Source organism: Puma concolor, chromosome D1 (genome assembly GCF_028749965.1).
Source record: "Puma concolor isolate L17-30 chromosome D1, mPumCon1.1.hap2, whole genome shotgun sequence".
NCBI classification, from domain to species: domain Eukaryota; kingdom Metazoa; phylum Chordata; class Mammalia; order Carnivora; family Felidae; genus Puma; species Puma concolor.
The window spans coordinates 61,029,325-61,045,882 of record NC_141676.1 but is presented as its reverse complement, the minus strand read 5'-3'; the positions used below and the strand labels follow the sequence as shown (position 1 = coordinate 61,045,882).

Genomic DNA, 16,558 nt, shown 5'->3' with positions numbered 1-16,558 from the left:
ATCCCCCACTCACTGCTCCCCAGTCAGGCTCAAGACCCTTCCTGGTCTGGCTTCACAGACTGACCAACTTCCTATTCCCTGTCCCCAAAGGCTTTCCCACATTTGGGCCTTTGCACATGCCTGGGAACTCGGAGATGTACGTAAATAAGTAATCTCTATCCAGTAGGGTGAGTGTAGTGAGAAAGGGAAGCCCCAGCAGACACATCAGAGGGAGCAGTTCTAGACTGGGCCTGCGAGAGTCAGGGAGTTTCACAGCTGGGTTTTGAAGCATAGATAGGAGGTTTCTAAGAGTAAGTATTGGGGAGGGTGCCCTACCATTAACCATATGGATGGGAGAATATGGGATGGGGGAGGATGAGTCACCCAACAGCGTTCTTCCTGGCGTAGAAAGATGAAGGTCAATGGGGGTGCCGGGAACACTCACCTGCTGAAGAATCACCATGTCCTTTGTCAGATGCTCTTGCTTCCTGCCTGGCCAGATACAGTACTGCAGAGGGAGAGACCATGTGAAGTGTCTGAGAAAGCCAGCCCTGGCAGCCTTGAGCCTGGCTGGGGTCACCTGGGCTCTTCCCAAAGCCTCAGCTACTCCTCCCCCTGGGGAACACTCCCTCCCTGGCTTCTCTCCCTCTGGCCACAGCCCAGCCTGCGTGACCTGAGCCTCAGCCACCGTCACCAGCTCCACTGCCCAGAGCAGCTGAGCTCTTCTCTTGGTTACAGTCATTCAGAGATTTCTAAAGGGCTCCTAGGAGCCCCCTCCCCTGGACATATGGGCAAAGGGACTCAGAGAGGGACCAAGACTTGCCGAAGTCACACAGCAGGGCAGGGGAAGTTCAGGAATAGGACTTGATTTCCGGCCTCCCAGCTGAGGGCTGCCCGAGCAGTTTGGGTGATGGGAGCAGCCTGGCCCGAGGGGAGGGTCACCGGCTAAGTGTTACGTGCTCATGCATGCCCTGCTTTTAGGATGGGGGCTCTAAGCCCCCCAGGCTGGCTTTTAAGACCCAGCACCATGTGGCTCCTGATGTTTTAGTCTTGCCTCTCACTGCTTTCTTCCTTCCCTGTCCCTGCACCTAGGCCATCCTCAGCACCCACAACTCCTGAAATACACCAACCCTTTTCATACCTCCTGGCCTTTGCATACACTGACCCCTCTGCCTGGAATTCCGACTAGTAAATTCCCACCTACACTTCATGGCTCAGTTCACACAGTACCTCCTCCAGGAAGCCTTCGCTGACCACCCCCAGGCTGCCAAGAGCCCTGATGTTCCTGTCTATCCAGCCCTGACTATATGCATTATGTTATCAGGTCTGGGTCTGTCCCCACCTCTCTCCCCACAAAGTTGGGGGTTGATCCAGGGCTGGGGGTGGGCTCAGCCACTGCCTCACACAGCACAAGGCCAGGGCCATGCCCAGGAAGGAACTGTGGGACCAAGCGTGGTGATCCGCGGCAGCCCCAGCCACAGGCCCCGTGTGAGGCCACTCTGGCCCCCAACCTGCCCCCCAGGGCGAGCATCAATTTTTCACAAGGCCCATTCAGAGGCGCTGGGGCATTTGATCCTCTGCCCAGGACACTGCCTGACACCTGAGCCCTGACCCCTGCCCCAGAGCTCTGGAACACAGCAGGCGCATGGTCCTTCTGGAGACCTGCACCCAGCCCGGCTGGCAGGGAAGGCGATTCAACAAGGGCCGGCAGGCAGCTGCCATGGGGAGCCGCATCTGTAGAGGCTGCCTAGCCTCGCCCTGGCCTCCTGCACCAGTGTGAGCCTCGGGAGCTGGGGAGGGCCAAGGCCTTCAGGGCTCTGGAAGGTGGACGGGTGGCAAGAACATGGAATTTAGTGGCCCCACCTAAGAAAAGCTACAGGATCAACTTTTCCTAAAAAGAAGAACTAATCCATGTTTAAGTTGACTGCTTTTTGACTTGACAAGAGGGAAAACAAAACTGTAGTTATAGTTTATGCCCGTGCCCGACTTTACCTTGTTCCCACAACAACCCTGGGTGGTAGGGCTTCCTATTCCCCTTTCACAGATGGGAAGCTTGAGGCACAGAGGAAGGAAGTCACTTACTCAAAGAGAGAAAACGAGGGGCACCTGAGTAGCTCAGTTGGTTAAGGGTCCGACTCGTGATTTTGGCTCAGGTCCTGATCTCACGGTTGTGAGATTGAACCCGGCGTTGGGCTCACAATGAGCATGGAGCCTGCTTGGGATTCTCTCTCTCCCTCTCTCTGCCCTTCCCCTGCTTGCACACTTGCTCTCACTCTCTCAAATTAAAAAACAAACAAAAAAAAAGAGGAAAGAAAGAAAGAAAGAGAGAGAGAGAGAGAGAGAGAAAGAGAGAGAGAAAGAGAGAGAGAAAGAGAGAGAGAAAGAGAGAGAGAAAGAGAGAGAGAAAGAGAGAGAGAAAGAAAGAGAGAAAGAGAGAAAGAGAGAAAGAGAGAAAGAGAGAAAGAGAGAAAGAGAGAAAGAGAGAAAAAGAAAGGGAGAGAGAGATAAAGGAAGTATTAGAGGCCAAAAGAGACTCTCTCTCTCTTTGCCACTCCGGTAGTTTGCCCTGGTGCCCCGGCCCTGGTCACAGACAATTCACTGGATGCCATGCCCCTTGATTCTTCCTTTCTCCAGGCTACGAGCCTCCATCTGTCCAGGCTCAGGACAGTTTCATTCAGTGGCTACTGTGGCTGGAATCCCAAAGGTGGCAGGAGGCCAGACCAGGAGTGAATGGCTATGGGGGCAGGTGTTCCAGGCTGGCCCAAGCCCGGGATCCCCCTTCTCCCAGTGCCCAGGACAGTGGGTATAGCCCATGCTTACCGGGGTCCCAGCTCCCCACTCTCAGCTGCTCACCGGACCGCACACAGCTGCCACCTGCACGAAGAGCTCAAGAGCTGGGGTCACGAGTCTGGGACAATATGCAGACACACGTCCCCTCTTCCTCTGTCTTGCTCCAAGGCCAGTCACTCCGTGGGTGGGGGGGCGGGGGGGTGTCTCTCTGGATGTGTCAGGTTTTCACCGTGTGACTGTCTTGTCTGCCTCTCAGCCTCTCCCTTCCTTTCCCGGCCAGGACGGCTGTCCAGCGGCACTGCTGCCGTCCCCACGCCCTGCTCCGGAACCTTCCCTCAGGAGGCGGAGTCGGAGAGGCCTCCAAGACCTGGGTGCCGTGACATCAGCGTAGGAGGCAGGCTGTACTGCCCAGTGGGGAGCCGGGGGCCCTGGACTCCCTCCACTGTGCTGCTGAGCCGTGCGAGACTCAGGCGAAAGCAACCCAGCCCAGCTTCAGCTGCCTGCTCTTATATGCGGTAACACCACCTGCTCCCAGCATGTGGGCAGAAAACCTCTTAATCCTGACCTGGTCACTGATTTGCTGAGTCTTGGCACCTGCCTGCCCTCCACCAAGCTGTTTTCTTCTCTGTAAATGGCTGTTTGACAGTCTTGAGAGGAAGGGACCTGGCAGGGCAGGGCAGGGCCCCGGCAGGAGGTCGCAAGCCCCATGTTCTGGCCCTTTCTCCCCAGTCCCCATACACACACAACCCCAGATCCACTTCCCAAGGGCTCCCCTCAGATGCAACCCCTCAAGCTCTTCACTTCAACACTGTCCTCACAGCCTGTTTTGGGGGTGGGCAGGTCTTGTCCATAATCAGCCAGGAAACTTTCTTTCAAATCAACTGACTTGGAGAAGCCCTGTCTATTCCAGGGACGCATTGAAGTAAAATAATGTGACTTACAAGTGTGGGCTGGACATGAACAGGAGGAGCACACAAAATGTTACGAGCACTGGCAAAGGGTAACATCGACGACTCCTTGCTGAGACCTGGCAGGTGCTTGTCACCATCCTTTGCCTCCTGCCACGTGGCAGCTGCCCCATCAGTGCACGCCTCTCTAGGGGGAACTTCAGCTTCGGCAGAGGGAGGCACTCCTTGAGATCCCCATCCTCTAACTGAGGTGTGTCGGAGGTGTGTCCGCAACTGGGGCGGGAGGCCCGAGTGCGCCACCTGCTGGGCACGGGCACCGCTGCCCTCCAGAGCGCCCCCGTCTGGAGCAGTGAAGGAAGGCAGCACCAGGATTCTGACTCCGTCTTCCTGACCCTTACAAGGTAGCCGGCTGCTAGAGGCTTGGCCAGGGGGCCCCAGCAGGAGCTGCTGCAGGTCGCCGCCCCCACTTCTGGGGGAGCACCTGCCATTGACACTTGCTACCCACCACTCCCCCAGTCAGCTCTCGTGCGGAGCCTCCCAGGCTGTCAGCCTGCAGATGCGAAAACTGAGCCCCCCCAGAGAAACACTGAGGCAGAATGCAGGCCTGATCTGTGAGGACGGGCCCAGCGTGGTATGGAGTGGAGAGGTCCGCAGTGATCTCCAGTTGACGTAACAGCAACAGTGTATTCAGCACCCACTATCATCTAGTCTGCTAAGCGGGGCTCAGAATTCACAATGTCCTTTGCTCGCAGTCCTGTCCAGAAGTCTACAAATTGGCCTTAATTCATCTCCCCTCACTCCCCACTCCACCCCAGTCATCACTGAGCTCTGTCCACTATTTCTCCCCAGCCCCTAACCCCGACTGGAGCTGCCAGCATCTTCCTCTCAACAGCCTCCCACATCCACCTGTGCCCCACAAACCCAGGTTCTCTTCCTGTGGCTGTCTCCCTGCCTCCATTTCCCACTTGCATCGGGGCCTCGACCTGCCCTCCCAGGTAGGCTGGAAGCTCCCAGAACTCCCACTGCCTTACCAGTCACTCGCTGGGTGGCATTTGTTAGGACTGGAGTGTTCCCATTGGCCTTCCCCACTAGTTTGTAGACTGCCCAATGGATGGGATTGTGGCTGCTTCCCTGCATCCCCAGTGCCCGGGACAGGGCTTGGGATGAGGCCAGCTGAAGCAATGATGGAATGATCCCAATGACCTCTGCCCACAGATGCACCGGGCAGGCAGTGGGGCCCAGCCTCAGCTGTTAACTCTCAAGTCCTCCCTCACGAGCCTCTTGACCAGAGGGCAGTCACCTACCTAAGCCTGGGAATATCCCCTCCATTGTCCCTCACCCCCAGAGGGACAGACAGATACAAGAAAGTTTTCTGGGACTGTAGTAATGTTTATTCTGAGAACAGAACAGGTATCCACTCCTGACCCCACGGTAGGCCCTGAGGGGAGTAAAGCCCACATCCGGGTGGTATGGACCAGAGGCCCTGCCCAGATGCAAATGGGGACTCCGTGGGCCCCACAGGCTGAAGGGTGCATCAGGTGAGCAGAGCAATTGCTCTCCCCACCCACCCTCCAGTCCCAGCCCGGAAGAAATCTATCCTCACTCGCCCAGGGATCAGGGACATTCGCCCAGCCAGGAGCCAGCCTGGCCCACTCAGAGGGGCAGGAAGCAAGGAGAGGGCTGCCAAACCCATTTTGGGGGGGGAAGAGGCAGTGCCCAATCCTCAGACTGAAGCCCACATAGGCCTGCCAATTGATCCTGGTTTGCCCCCTAGCCCAAGGGGGCATGGCTGAGCAAAGACCCATGTTTCCGCCCCAGAAGCCCCAGGCTGGCCCTCACGTCTCCACCCCAACTTGGGAGCCTTCACTTGAAAAAGACACTGGGAAGTGATTACATGAGTGGATATAGTGTGCACGCATACAGAGATACATAAAGGGTACGGTTTTGCCCTTATTCAGCACTTGTTAGCGAGAGTGCTGACGAACAAGAACCATTAGCCCCACTTTGCAGAAAGGAAATCGAGGCACAGCAGGTTTCAGTGACTTGCTCCTGGTCATGTGGTCATGTCCCAGCCCCAGGTTCTCGAGGGCAAGTCCCAGCTTTTCGAGAAGGAATCCTCTTGTCCTCCTTGTTCAGTTCCTGGCCCCTCGTGCGGCCCGGGGACCAGGGCACAGGAATAGAGCTGGCCACAGAGTGAGGAGGCAAAGTCAAGAAGCCAGCACCTCCAGCCAGGACACTGCAGCAAACAGCCAGATCTGGAGCCAAACATTCGGGTGCCCAAAAGGAATTCCCAGCAAGGCCACAGGAATTCTTGTTCTTGAACCACCTGGGCTTTTTCATTTACGGTGCCCAGTCTGGAGCCAGGGAAGGGCACAGAAGGGACCCGACACAGGTCATGGCGCCAACGCTCACCAAGAACACGGGTGGTGCCGGCTTGCGATACGTCCAAGTAAAAAAAATACCCTCTTATTCACCCACCTGCAGGCCTCCTCTGAGAAGATGTGATTTCTCACCCCCTCCCCCAGCAGAATGAAAATAAAATCAGGGGAACGACAGGAATTGGAGTTTAAGATGAAAAAAGGGGTTCAGGCTTTCAGTTTTCCTTTAAAAACCCCTGGTTAAGATTGATTAACACTAAAGAATATAAAACATTGAGGACTAAAGGAACGTTTTGGTCCAGGCAGCAAGAGGAGGGCTGCATTTTGCAGGGAATGTTGGAAGAGGGGCCTCTGGTCAGGTGACGGATTTACCGGTCTCCTGCCAAGCCCAAGAAGTGATCTGAGCCCAGTGGGCCTGAGACTGCCACCCCAGGCCTCCTCCCAGGAAAAGCCCAGGTCTTGCAGCAGAGGGGGGCCTGAAAGCATGTGCCTCCCCTCAGGTCCCCATGCCCGCCACACCCTCCTGGCCGACCAAAGGGGGGTGTCCTCCTGACATGAAGGCAGTGGAGGCAGGAAGATGCCACCATCCCACTAGGGGCCTTCACCCAGAGGCTAGGCATGAAATCGGAACCTGGGGTGAGGCTGCAGCCGTGTCTGGGCGTCGACCTCTGAGAGGACCCAGGCAGGGGTGAGGCCCCGGGTGGATGCCAGGTCTCCCAGAGCTGCAGGGAGGGCCCCAGCTCCAGCGGGCGTCTCATGGGCATCATTTATTCATTTGGCAAATCTCTGTTGAGTAAATAAATGAATGGGCAAGTGGGCAGGAGTAGAGAATGAATGACTGTCACTTGCACATTTTCCTAACTCCAGCCTAAGCAGAAACCCGGCAACAGCCAAGAGTCCTTTCAAGGTGGCTAGAAAACCAGGTGTAGGTGACAGAGAAAGCAAAGTCTGGGACACGGGGGCGGGTCTGGGACACAAGGGGCAAGAGAGGGGCCTGGGGACGTGAAAGGTCGTGTGTAAACAAGTGACAGGTTGGCACTCCGTCGGCAGACAGCAGGGCCTTGAGAAAACGTTTTCAACGGATAGAGTCCCTTAGCAGTGGTGACAGCTGGGGTCGGAAGAGCTACTGTAAATCTCAGGCAGGAAGACTCCTCCGTGAGAAGGGAATGCTTCGGGGTCCTTGGGACACTGAGGCCCCGAGAGGGGCAGAGGCCTCCCAAGGTCACACAGCAAGTCAGCGGAAAAGCTGGGAAAAGGCCCCCAGTGTCCTGGCTCCCAGGCTAGTCCCTGGCCTGGCTGGGGACATGCAGATGGCGGTAAAACTGTGGAGGCCAGGCAGAGGGACAGGGGTCAGACGGCCGTGAGGGACGTGCTACTGAAGACACATACAGCAACCGTGCCTGGCAGGTCGCTGGGCTGCCGGCTGCTGCGGTCCTGGAGGTGGAGGGTGTGCAGGGCCTGGAGGTCATCCGGGTCAGCCTTCAGGTGCACCTGGCCCAGGAATTCGTCCTTCAGGACTCGGTGGTTCCAGATCTGGGAGGAGACAAGGTTTGGGCGGGGGGGGGGGGGGGGGGGGCATCTTTAAGAGCAGGAGTATAGGTCTGTGGCGGTGCTGGTGGCAGGGCCCTGAACCCCTTTCTTGCAGTGCAAGCCTTGGCTAAGAGGAGCCCTGCATTGCCTCTGCCTCACCGTGAACCCTGGGCAAGGCCGTCCCCTTCCGGAGCCTCAGGCTTCCTCCTATCTGTCAAACTCCTTTCCATATACAGTCTAGTAGTCTGTTACTATTAGTTCTGCCACTGACCTTAGGTGACCTTGGACAAGTGATTTCCCCATGTTTAATACGAGGGTTGGATCAACGGCCCCTAAGAGTCCTTTCAGCCCCAACAGCTATGGGTCTGTGATTTGATCCAGTGGGGCCCAGTGTTAGGAAAACTTGGAAATCCTACAGTGGCTTCCCCAGGGTACCTGGGCATTTGTTTACTGATGGTTTCCACCCCCCCGGGGAGGCCCCGGCCTGTGCCGGGAGGACAGAGGACTTCCCACTAATGAGCCCAAAATCAACATCCACGGGCCACCTTGGCCTGAGAAGGGAAGAAAGCCCAAGTCCAGGACCGTGGCTTTCTGGCCCCTTGCTCTGGGGAAACAGCCACCCCCCACTATATGCCACCTTGGTGCAACCTCTCCAGGTGGACCCACTTCCAGTGGGATTTAAGGAACAACTCCCAAGCCAAGGGGGCAAAGCCGGCAGAGATGACCACTGTCCCCAGCCAGGAGACTAACCCTACTGTGTCTCAAAATCACACCATCTAATACAACTCACCCCACAGGGGGCACTCTGGGGCACGAGGAAGGGCCGGCAAGAGAATTCCCAAGGCCATGCATACCATGTCAGGGACAGAGTGGGAACCAGAATTTAGTGTTCCTGGGTCCCCAACAAAAGCTCTGCCACCCTGGGCCCAGCCCCCATGAGTGGGAAAACATCAGGCAGGGGGTCCAGGGGAGACCCTCAGGATGGTGGGGCTCACCTGGACTGTGATGGGCTGGCCTGGCTTCTTGCGGTAGAAGATGCCTTTCACGTTGTACTCGGGTGTGGAGGTACCTTTCTGCACCGCCGAGCGGACTTTGTCCCCTTCACACTTAATGATCACATAAGAGTTGGCCCCTAGAGAAATTGAGTGGGCCACGGGGTGACGATGGGGCCTGGGGCAGGACCCAGTGGGACAGAAGTCTGGGAGGTGATTCCCCTTCCCAAAGCAGAGGACGGAGTTCATATATTCAGAAGGGACAGCACAGCCTGACTCCCTTCCTAACTTCCAGAGACAGGAGGGGGCAGACTGGTCATCTCTGGCCTCCATGCTGTTCCCCCTGCCCAGAGCACTTTTCTTCCCTATCCCGCCTTATCGGGCTTCATATCTTAATGCCGCCTCAGCCTGGAGAAAGGCCACCTCCTCCAGGGAGCCTTCTGTAAGCCCTGCCTCCCAGCTGTCTGTCCCTGTGTCGGACTGCCCCACCCCACGGGAAGCTGCCCCAAAGCAGGCAGCAGAGCCCGGTCCTCTCTACGCACCCAGTTTCATTCCAAGGCTGGGTCCCGAGTGGATGTTAGGAAAGGTCTGCTCATTCAGTGAGAGCAAGAGAGCTTGGGAGGCTGGTGTCTGTTGCTGAGCAGTGGGGAGGGGGCATGGGCCATCTCCTTGGGGAGGTGGGTCCCAGAGCTTTCCCCAGGCGAGCTCACCCGTCGAGGAGTCCTTGAGACCGGTAGCCCCTAGGATGTGCACCTGGGTCACCTGCTGTGGGTAGCCGCACAAGGAGCTCCAGCAGGAGTGGGGAGGCTCATCTAGGCGCAGCTCCCTGGTACGGGGCAGAGGAGGAGAGGGGTGAGGTGGTGGAGGGGGCCAGGGAGATGGAAGGTGAGGGGGTTCGAGAAGAGGGCAGGGGAGGGGAGCAGTATGTAGTCCAGACGTTGCTCATCCTGGGCAAACCACCACGGGCTTCCTGCTGCTCTCTCTCTACTGCAGGGAGCCCCGTCCTCCCGGAGAGAAAAAGCAACTTACTAAGCACCCACTGTGTGCCAAGCCCCCTGCTGGGATGTTACAGGTATTATTTGTGATCTTCCCAAAGCCCTGGGTGATCACGCCCATTTTACAGATTACGAAGCGTTGAGCTGGGCTCAACGGGAGAGGGGATTTGCCCCACAGCTGGACAGAGGTGGAGCCTGGGCCAGCAGGACCCAGGTCCCCAGAGCCCACCACACGTGCTGCCTCCCAGGTCTGCACCGTGTGCACGGAGCACTGAATCGGGCCTGACTACCAGGGTAGGAGGACAGTGTGGGGGCTCACGGGGCCTGCACCCCAGCAGGGAGGGGATGGCTCTAGCAGTCCGCCTAGGCCAACTCGACCACTGGGGTCATGACCTTGGAAACCTCCCCCACCCCAAACCTCGATCCCCAATTCTGATCTGTAACATGGAAAGGTCAGGCCCCCGCTTGGGGTCCAGGAAAAGCAAACGAAGAGAGCGAAAGCTTTGTAAACTGTGAAGTGCTATGCACATATGAAATACTGCCCCTTTATATAGCCGAGAGAGGCTGGGACAGAGGAGCAGGGGAAGGAGGGGAAGGACGTGGGTGCTCACGTCAGCCCAGGGAGGCTGGAGGTCTGGGCTCCACGCCTCGGGCAGACCCTCAACAGATTCCCTCTCTGCAGATTCCGGGTCGGCCTGCTATGGAATCCGGCCCTTCCAGCCCCGGCCCTGAGCCAGCCCCCCACGCACCGGCAGTTGGAGGGCACGTCAGTGAAGACCCGGAGGAGGAACTCGCCAGTGTGGCCTGGCTCGAAGGTGGTGGGGATGATGACATAGCGGCCCTCGGGCTGGTCCGTCCGCAGGAAGACGCTGCGCGAGTTGATGTAGATGGAGCTGGCGGCCCTGTGCTGCAGACCGTGCATGCGGTACTCACGGTTCTCCTCCACCTGCGGGGAGCGGGGAGACTGGTGCGCACGGAGCCCCCGGTCCCCCCACCTACCTCGCACATCGCGCCCTCGCTGCCGTGAGAAGAGCGACCTGATCCATTTACACGAAATGCCCAGAAAAGGCAAGTTTACAGAGACAGCAGTAGACGAGTGCTTGCCTAAGGCTCGGGGGTGGACGGTGGCGGGGAGCCGGACGGCACTGAGCGGTGCCGGCTAAAGGGTGCGAGCTTCCCTTCTGGGGTGATGAAAACGTTCTAGAATCGACTGGTGACAGCCGCACAACCCTACAAACGTGCTAAAGGTCACTGCACGCTTTAAATGAGTGAACTGCATAGTATGTGAGTTATATCTCAGTAAAGCCGTTAGGAGGAGGGGGGCAACGGGCAGCCCCCTGGTAACAGCGGCCGTGTCACTATCTGCCCACAACACAGCACGTGGCCAGGAGATGACATCACCAGCTGCCAGGACATGCCAGACAACTCCTGAACGAGTGGCATGGTAAGCTACAGCCACGTCACTTTAGGTCACGACATGTCAAAGTCACAACACCTCAGCACGCAATGGATGTACCAACCCAAGGACACGAACAAAGTGTCATGATGTGACTGAGCGCCTCAAATGCAGGGGCTCAACTCCGACCACGTGCCCAGCACGTCCACGTGATTTCCCGAGGTTCTCGGTGTCTGGCAGGCCCGTGGCATCCCGCTATGGCAAGTGCCATCACATACCAGGTGTCGCAACCCGAGGAGGGCCTCGGGTCCCAGGCCCGGGGGAGCGGCCAGCGGCAAGCCCACCTGGCTCTGCCCAAGATCCTTCCTCCCCGGGCCCAGCAAGGCCTCCACCTCAGGGGGACCCAGAGGCCTGAGGGAGGGGCCTCCCAGGGCCTGGCCCTGACCACCTTCCCATCCACCAAATAGCCAGTGGGTCTGTGGCAGGAGGAAATCAGGCTGAGGGCTTCCATGGCCACTGACCCCAGGCAGGCTGGGCCTCTGTGGGTGTTCCAAATAGAGCTCGCGCCACAGCATGCCCATGGCATCGGCCATTGTGGCCAGAATGGCAGGGATGATGGCAGTGGCCAGAGTATTCTAGAGTGTTCTCCCCCACGCCAAGGTGGCCTAAAATCCAGCTCCCTCGCTCTCCTCACCCAGAGCAGGGGTCCCAGCTGGCCTCACCTTGTAGATGTCAAAGCCAATGGCCAGATTTTCACCCTTGCCATCCCGGCGGGTAGACTGTTTGGGCCGCTGCTGGATGCAGATCAGCACTTCATCTTCTGGCTTCTTGACATCAAAGATGTACTGCAGAGAAGGTCAGGGAAGAGAGACACGGCAGTGAGACCGGGCCGGAGACAGGCTTGCTGGCTCCTGGAAGCTGGGCCAGAGCCAGGCCTCAGTTCCACGTGTGAGTCCAGGTGAGTCACAGCACCTCTCTGGGCCTCAGTCCCTCATCTGTGAGATGGGCCTACGCTCCCTACGCTGCCTGAGGGGCGGGGGGACTCTGTGAGATCGCGGATGCTCAGCTCTGAGTCCACACGCAGTCGGTGCCAAACGAAAGGTAAACATTTGCCAGGGTCCTAACAAACGAGGCGCAGGGGAGAGGTCCTCCCTGAGGAAGAGCCAATCCGGCCAAGTTCCCCTGGAAGGGAGCCCGTGTGTGTGGAAACAAGGGGTTCGAGCCTTCAGCTCAGCCTCCCTCTATATGTCCTTGTAATTCTGGACGAGCTTCCTCATCTTTACCATCTGCAGGTTGCCCAGGAGCACCCAAACACACCCACCCAACCCCCACTATGCAGACAGGTGCACAGAGGCCTACGGGGGAACAGGGATATACCCAAGGTCATGCAGGAGCCCATGCAGGGCAGTGGCGAGGGCCCCTGTGGCTGCCCAAGGGGCGGAGTAGGGGCCCTGAAAACACTCACTTGCGGGTTCTGAAAGAAGGTGTCCTTGTGATTGATGCAGCCCCCGCTGCGGTTCTTCCGGGGGTCCTCATGCCGCGTCCAGGCGCCACGCAGCCGGGCCTCCTCCCACGTCTTATGGATGCTCAGGTAAGACGTATTGATCACACGGCACTTGATAATGTCGGTGAAGTATCGGCACACGTCCTCGAAGGTCATCCTGGGTGTGGCAGGGGGCGAGGCTGGGCAGGTCCCCCTGGCTGGCCACCCGCCTACTCACCCTGTGTGCTCTGAAGCACGACCCACACGGGAGTGAGTGTGGAGGTGGCGTCACTTGGCCCCTTCACATCTCTTCTGGCCTCAGTTTCCTGATTTGTAAAATGGGAATGAACCTAACAACAGCTGCCCACCTCACAGAGGTAGCGTGGGAATTAAGTAATGCAGTAAAAGCACGCAGTACAACTCCCGACAGACGGGAGCCGGCAAAGACTAGCTGTGACAATCAGCAACAGTATTAAGCAAGGCTGCTGCCATCTTCCCAGCCCAACCCCAAGCCACGTGCCCCCTTAGCTCCCCTCGCCTCCCTGGCCTCCCTGAACTCCCTCTTCTCAAACCTAAGCGTACTCTCTTGACTGGGCTGGGTCTCTCTCCTTGCCCACCAAGGGCTCCCCTGACCCTGGGGCCCAGCTTAGGAGGCAGCCACTCCAAGAGGCCTCTCCTCTTCCCCAGCTGCTCTCGGCAGCTCTCGGCAATCAGGCTGCCAGCGTTACCCCTGCCCCGCGTATCCCCACCTGCCGGCATCCTGGCCTACTTGCTGAGGGCCCAGCCTGCGTGCTGGAGCAGCGCAGGGTCCCCGGAGGTTGGTACTGGGGACTACGGGGATGAACAGGCCCATTACTGCCCAACTCATTTCACAGAGAAGCAAATAGGCGTGATTTGTCCTAGGCCACAGAGCAAGTTGGTGGTGAGGCATCTGCCTCCCTCCATCTGGTGCTCCCTGCTACAGGAGGCCCCCGCCCAGCCCTGGACGCCCGCGTGGGGCACGGACACACTCACCAGAACTCCCCGTCATCCTGCACGGTCACCCCCATCTTTTCCCGCTCACTCTTGCTCACTTTCTGCCACTCCTCTGAGCTGGGAGGGAAGAGGGAGGAGCGTAAGAGGAGGGACCCCACCAGGGCCACCCTGGCAAGGGAGAGGAGGCCCGAGGGACAGCCCAGAACCAGGTCTCCATCAGTGTGGGTATAGTTGGGGGCACCCAGGGCCAGGCCCAGCCCGTCTCCAAAAAGCCTGTCTGGTAAGCGTGGGTTGCCACCATGCCAGGGGCTGGAGGTCTGAGAACAAGGCTGCAGGCTGGCGGGGGAAGGGCGGGATGACCTTCAAGGAAGGGGGCTCCTTCACCAGGGGCCTGGCTCCGGCCCTCACCTCACCAGGGCCATGAGCCAAACACAGAGCAGTCACCCCCATTCTCACCCCTGGTGGCCTCCCTCCCTGCTTTCTCTCCCACTCATCGCCAGACTGGGTTCTCTGTCCTCTACAGGAATCAGCTTATCCCTACTTCCAGGTGTCTTCCCTGCAGAATCCACCCCCCACCCACCCCCACACACGTGCCCACTGCAAAGTAAGTCTCCCAATGTCATCCTCCTCCCATATCCTTCAAGGCCCAGCCTGGGTGTCACCTCCTCTAGGAAACCCACCTTTGTCCTTGCCCAAGCTCTCATACTGGGGCCCACCCACCTGGGGTCTGCCCTGTGCCCGCACCCCCATCCCCGGGCCTCACGTGTCACTCCAGGGCCCGTTCCATTCCCGCTCGCCCCAAGGATTACGCAGGCGGATCATGTCCAGCTTCTCCGACTTGAAGAAGGCCAGCAGGCCGTGGCCCAGGCGCACCTTGCGCACATCAGTGATGGCATATGCATGTCCCTTCACCAGGCCACATGCCAGGCGGGCCTCCATGTCTGCTGCTGTCACTGCCTGCAGGAGGACACAGTTGCCCAGAGAGGCAGGGTCTGGTCAGGCTCTAGCTGGAGGGGCAGGGATGGTGTGTGCCTACACCACTCTCTATAGGACAGGGAAGGAATGGCAGCCCCACACAAAGGGAGGCGGGTGGGCTCTGTGTGCACAAAGCCCCCATGGGGCAGCTAAAGTGGGGTGGCCCAGGAGTGCATTGGCGTTAACTGGCACAGGCTCAGTTGTACAACTGTTAAAACATTAGCTTGAAATCAACATGGTGGGAGCATTTACGCCAAAGAAATCAGCAAACGCTACAAAGCAGGGCTTTTTCTTTTTCCAGAGAGCCAGACTACGGACCCACCACTGGTGCCTGCACTGGTGCCCCAGCTCCCCCACCTGAAATAAAAGCAGTCGATGAAATAAGACAATCCTCCTGAGGCACCTGGGCCTGTGCCAGGAGCAGAGTCTCCCTCCCCTCTTCCAGTCGCCTTGTAGCGACCCTGACTAAGGGACCCTCAGATGCACAGACACCTACTGCCCCAATACAAGATGCCCGTAAAAGGGGGCTGCTGGTCAAACAGCAAGGTATTTCATAGTGTAGGGGGTCAGGGCAAGGGACCTACAGCTCGTGCTGCCCAGCACCGGGGAGGGGGCTGCACGCTCCAGCTGCTCCCCTCCCCCCATGAGGCTGAACGTCCAGATTATGAGCTAGTCTGAGCAGGGGCTCTGCCTGGGACACCCCAGTAAGGGCTGATGATGGGGAGGGCTGCCTCTGTGTTCTCACCTTGATGGAGGCACTGATGAGGCCTCCTCGGCTGTGCACCTTCAACACACGCTCAAAGAGCTGGTTCCTCTTGGCCTCATCATTGGCAAAGCCACCCTCAGTCAGGTCGATGGGCTCGGAAACGCCACCTGTGAAGTCCACCAGCGCATCCGCCGTGTTGCCTCCATCCAGGGCCTGGTAACAGCCCGCCAGCCTGGGGAGCAATGTGGAAAGAATTCCCCGCTCATGCTCCCCAACCTGTCTAAAACCCTCGCCTTACAGGGGAGATCTGGGGGACTCAGAGAGGTCAAGCAAACTAAGGTCACACAGCAGGTCACGGCAGAGCCGACACTGAAATCCCTGTCTCTGGCTCCCAGGCCAGCGTTTGTCTCCCTGAACCACCCCGTTTTATCACGCAAATTCTCCTTAGCCCTAGCGGTCTGTCTCCAACACTTAACTGTCCAGAAACCGAGCAAAGTATTAAAAACTCATGTATCTTTTGAAACATCAATTATAAATAATTAACGTTATTTATAACAACGTAAAACTAGAAATCACCTAAATGTCTAACAACAGGGAATTGACTTTAAAAACTAATGCTGCTGTTAGGGACACCTGAGTGGCTCAGGTCATTGGGTGTCCAAAGTCAGCTCGGGTCACGATCTTACGATTCGTGAGTTCAAGCCCTCTCGTGAAGCTCTGTGCTGACAGCTCAGAGCCTGGAGCCTGCTTCGGATTTTGTGTCTCCCTCTCTCTCTGCTCCCCCGCTGCTCGCACTCTCTCTCTCTCTCTCTCAAAAATAAATAAACATTAAAAAAAAAAAAAAAAAACTAATGCTGCTGTGGGTGCCTGGGTGGCTCAGTCAGTTAAGCACCCGACTTCAGCTCAGGTCATGATCTCATGAGTTCGAGCCCAGCATCAGGCTCTCTGCTGTCAGTGCAGAGCCAGTTTCTGTTCCCCCTTTCTCTATGCCTCTCCCCCACTTGTGCAAGCTCTCTCTCTCAAAAATAAATAAAACATTAAAAAAAATAAAAACTAATGTTGCCTCTGTGCTCTGGGATATGAGGTAGCCATTGAAAGAAGTCTTGTAAAGGAATTCCTACAGCAGGCAAAATACTATTACCAGCTTGTTACTTTTGAAAAAACAATACAGCTGGATTTCAATGATGTTTAAAATGTATGCAATAATTTATTTAAAAAACATTAAGCATCGGGGTGTGCCTGGCTGGCTCAGGTGGAAGAGCATGTAACTCTTGATCTCGGGGTTGTGAGTTCAAGCCCCGTGTTGGGTGTAGAGATTACTAAAAAAAAAAAAAAAAAAAAAAAAAAAAAAAATCACAAATAAAAATAAAAAATAAAAAAAATTAAGCATCTACTATGTGCAACATCTCAGGTGCTAAGGGCCACAACTGTGGCTTCTTCTTTAAATGTTA

General features: G+C 57.2%; 2 protein-coding genes and 1 long non-coding RNA gene across 5 annotated transcripts in view; 1 reads left to right on the top strand and 2 right to left on the bottom strand.

The window, feature by feature from the left end:
- The window catches only part of MYO7A (myosin VIIA), an 84,423-nt gene extending 81,170 nt beyond the window's left edge, over positions 1-3,253 (bottom strand). The window contains exons 1-2 of the mRNA XM_086678384.1: positions 2,800-3,253; positions 425-487 (exon numbers count right to left, since the gene is read on the bottom strand). Coding sequence (XP_086534510.1) covers positions 425-442 — 18 coding nt within the window. The 5' untranslated portion in view covers positions 443-487; positions 2,800-3,253. The remainder of the gene's footprint in view (positions 1-424; positions 488-2,799) is intronic.
- A 1,792-nt stretch (positions 3,254-5,045) lies between these two features.
- CAPN5 (calpain 5) overlaps positions 5,046-16,558 on the bottom strand; it is a 51,906-nt gene continuing 40,393 nt past the window's right edge. For all 3 annotated transcript variants that reach the window (XM_086678378.1, XM_086678379.1, XM_086678380.1), the window contains 9 exons: positions 15,147-15,339; positions 14,190-14,383; positions 13,466-13,543; positions 12,434-12,629; positions 11,691-11,813; positions 10,322-10,518; positions 9,288-9,403; positions 8,581-8,717; positions 5,046-7,588 (listed from right to left, as the gene is read on the bottom strand). In XM_086678378.1, the coding sequence (XP_086534504.1) occupies positions 7,406-7,588; positions 8,581-8,717; positions 9,288-9,403; positions 10,322-10,518; positions 11,691-11,813; positions 12,434-12,629; positions 13,466-13,543; positions 14,190-14,383; positions 15,147-15,339 (1,417 nt within the window). In that variant the 3' untranslated portion in view covers positions 5,046-7,405. The remainder of the gene's footprint in view (positions 7,589-8,580; positions 8,718-9,287; positions 9,404-10,321; positions 10,519-11,690; positions 11,814-12,433; positions 12,630-13,465; positions 13,544-14,189; positions 14,384-15,146; positions 15,340-16,558) is intronic.
- On the top strand, positions 14,298-14,792 carry LOC147576773 (uncharacterized). Its single transcript, XR_015241104.1, has 2 exons — positions 14,298-14,411; positions 14,703-14,792. It is a non-coding gene; the product is annotated as an uncharacterized LOC147576773 (long non-coding RNA).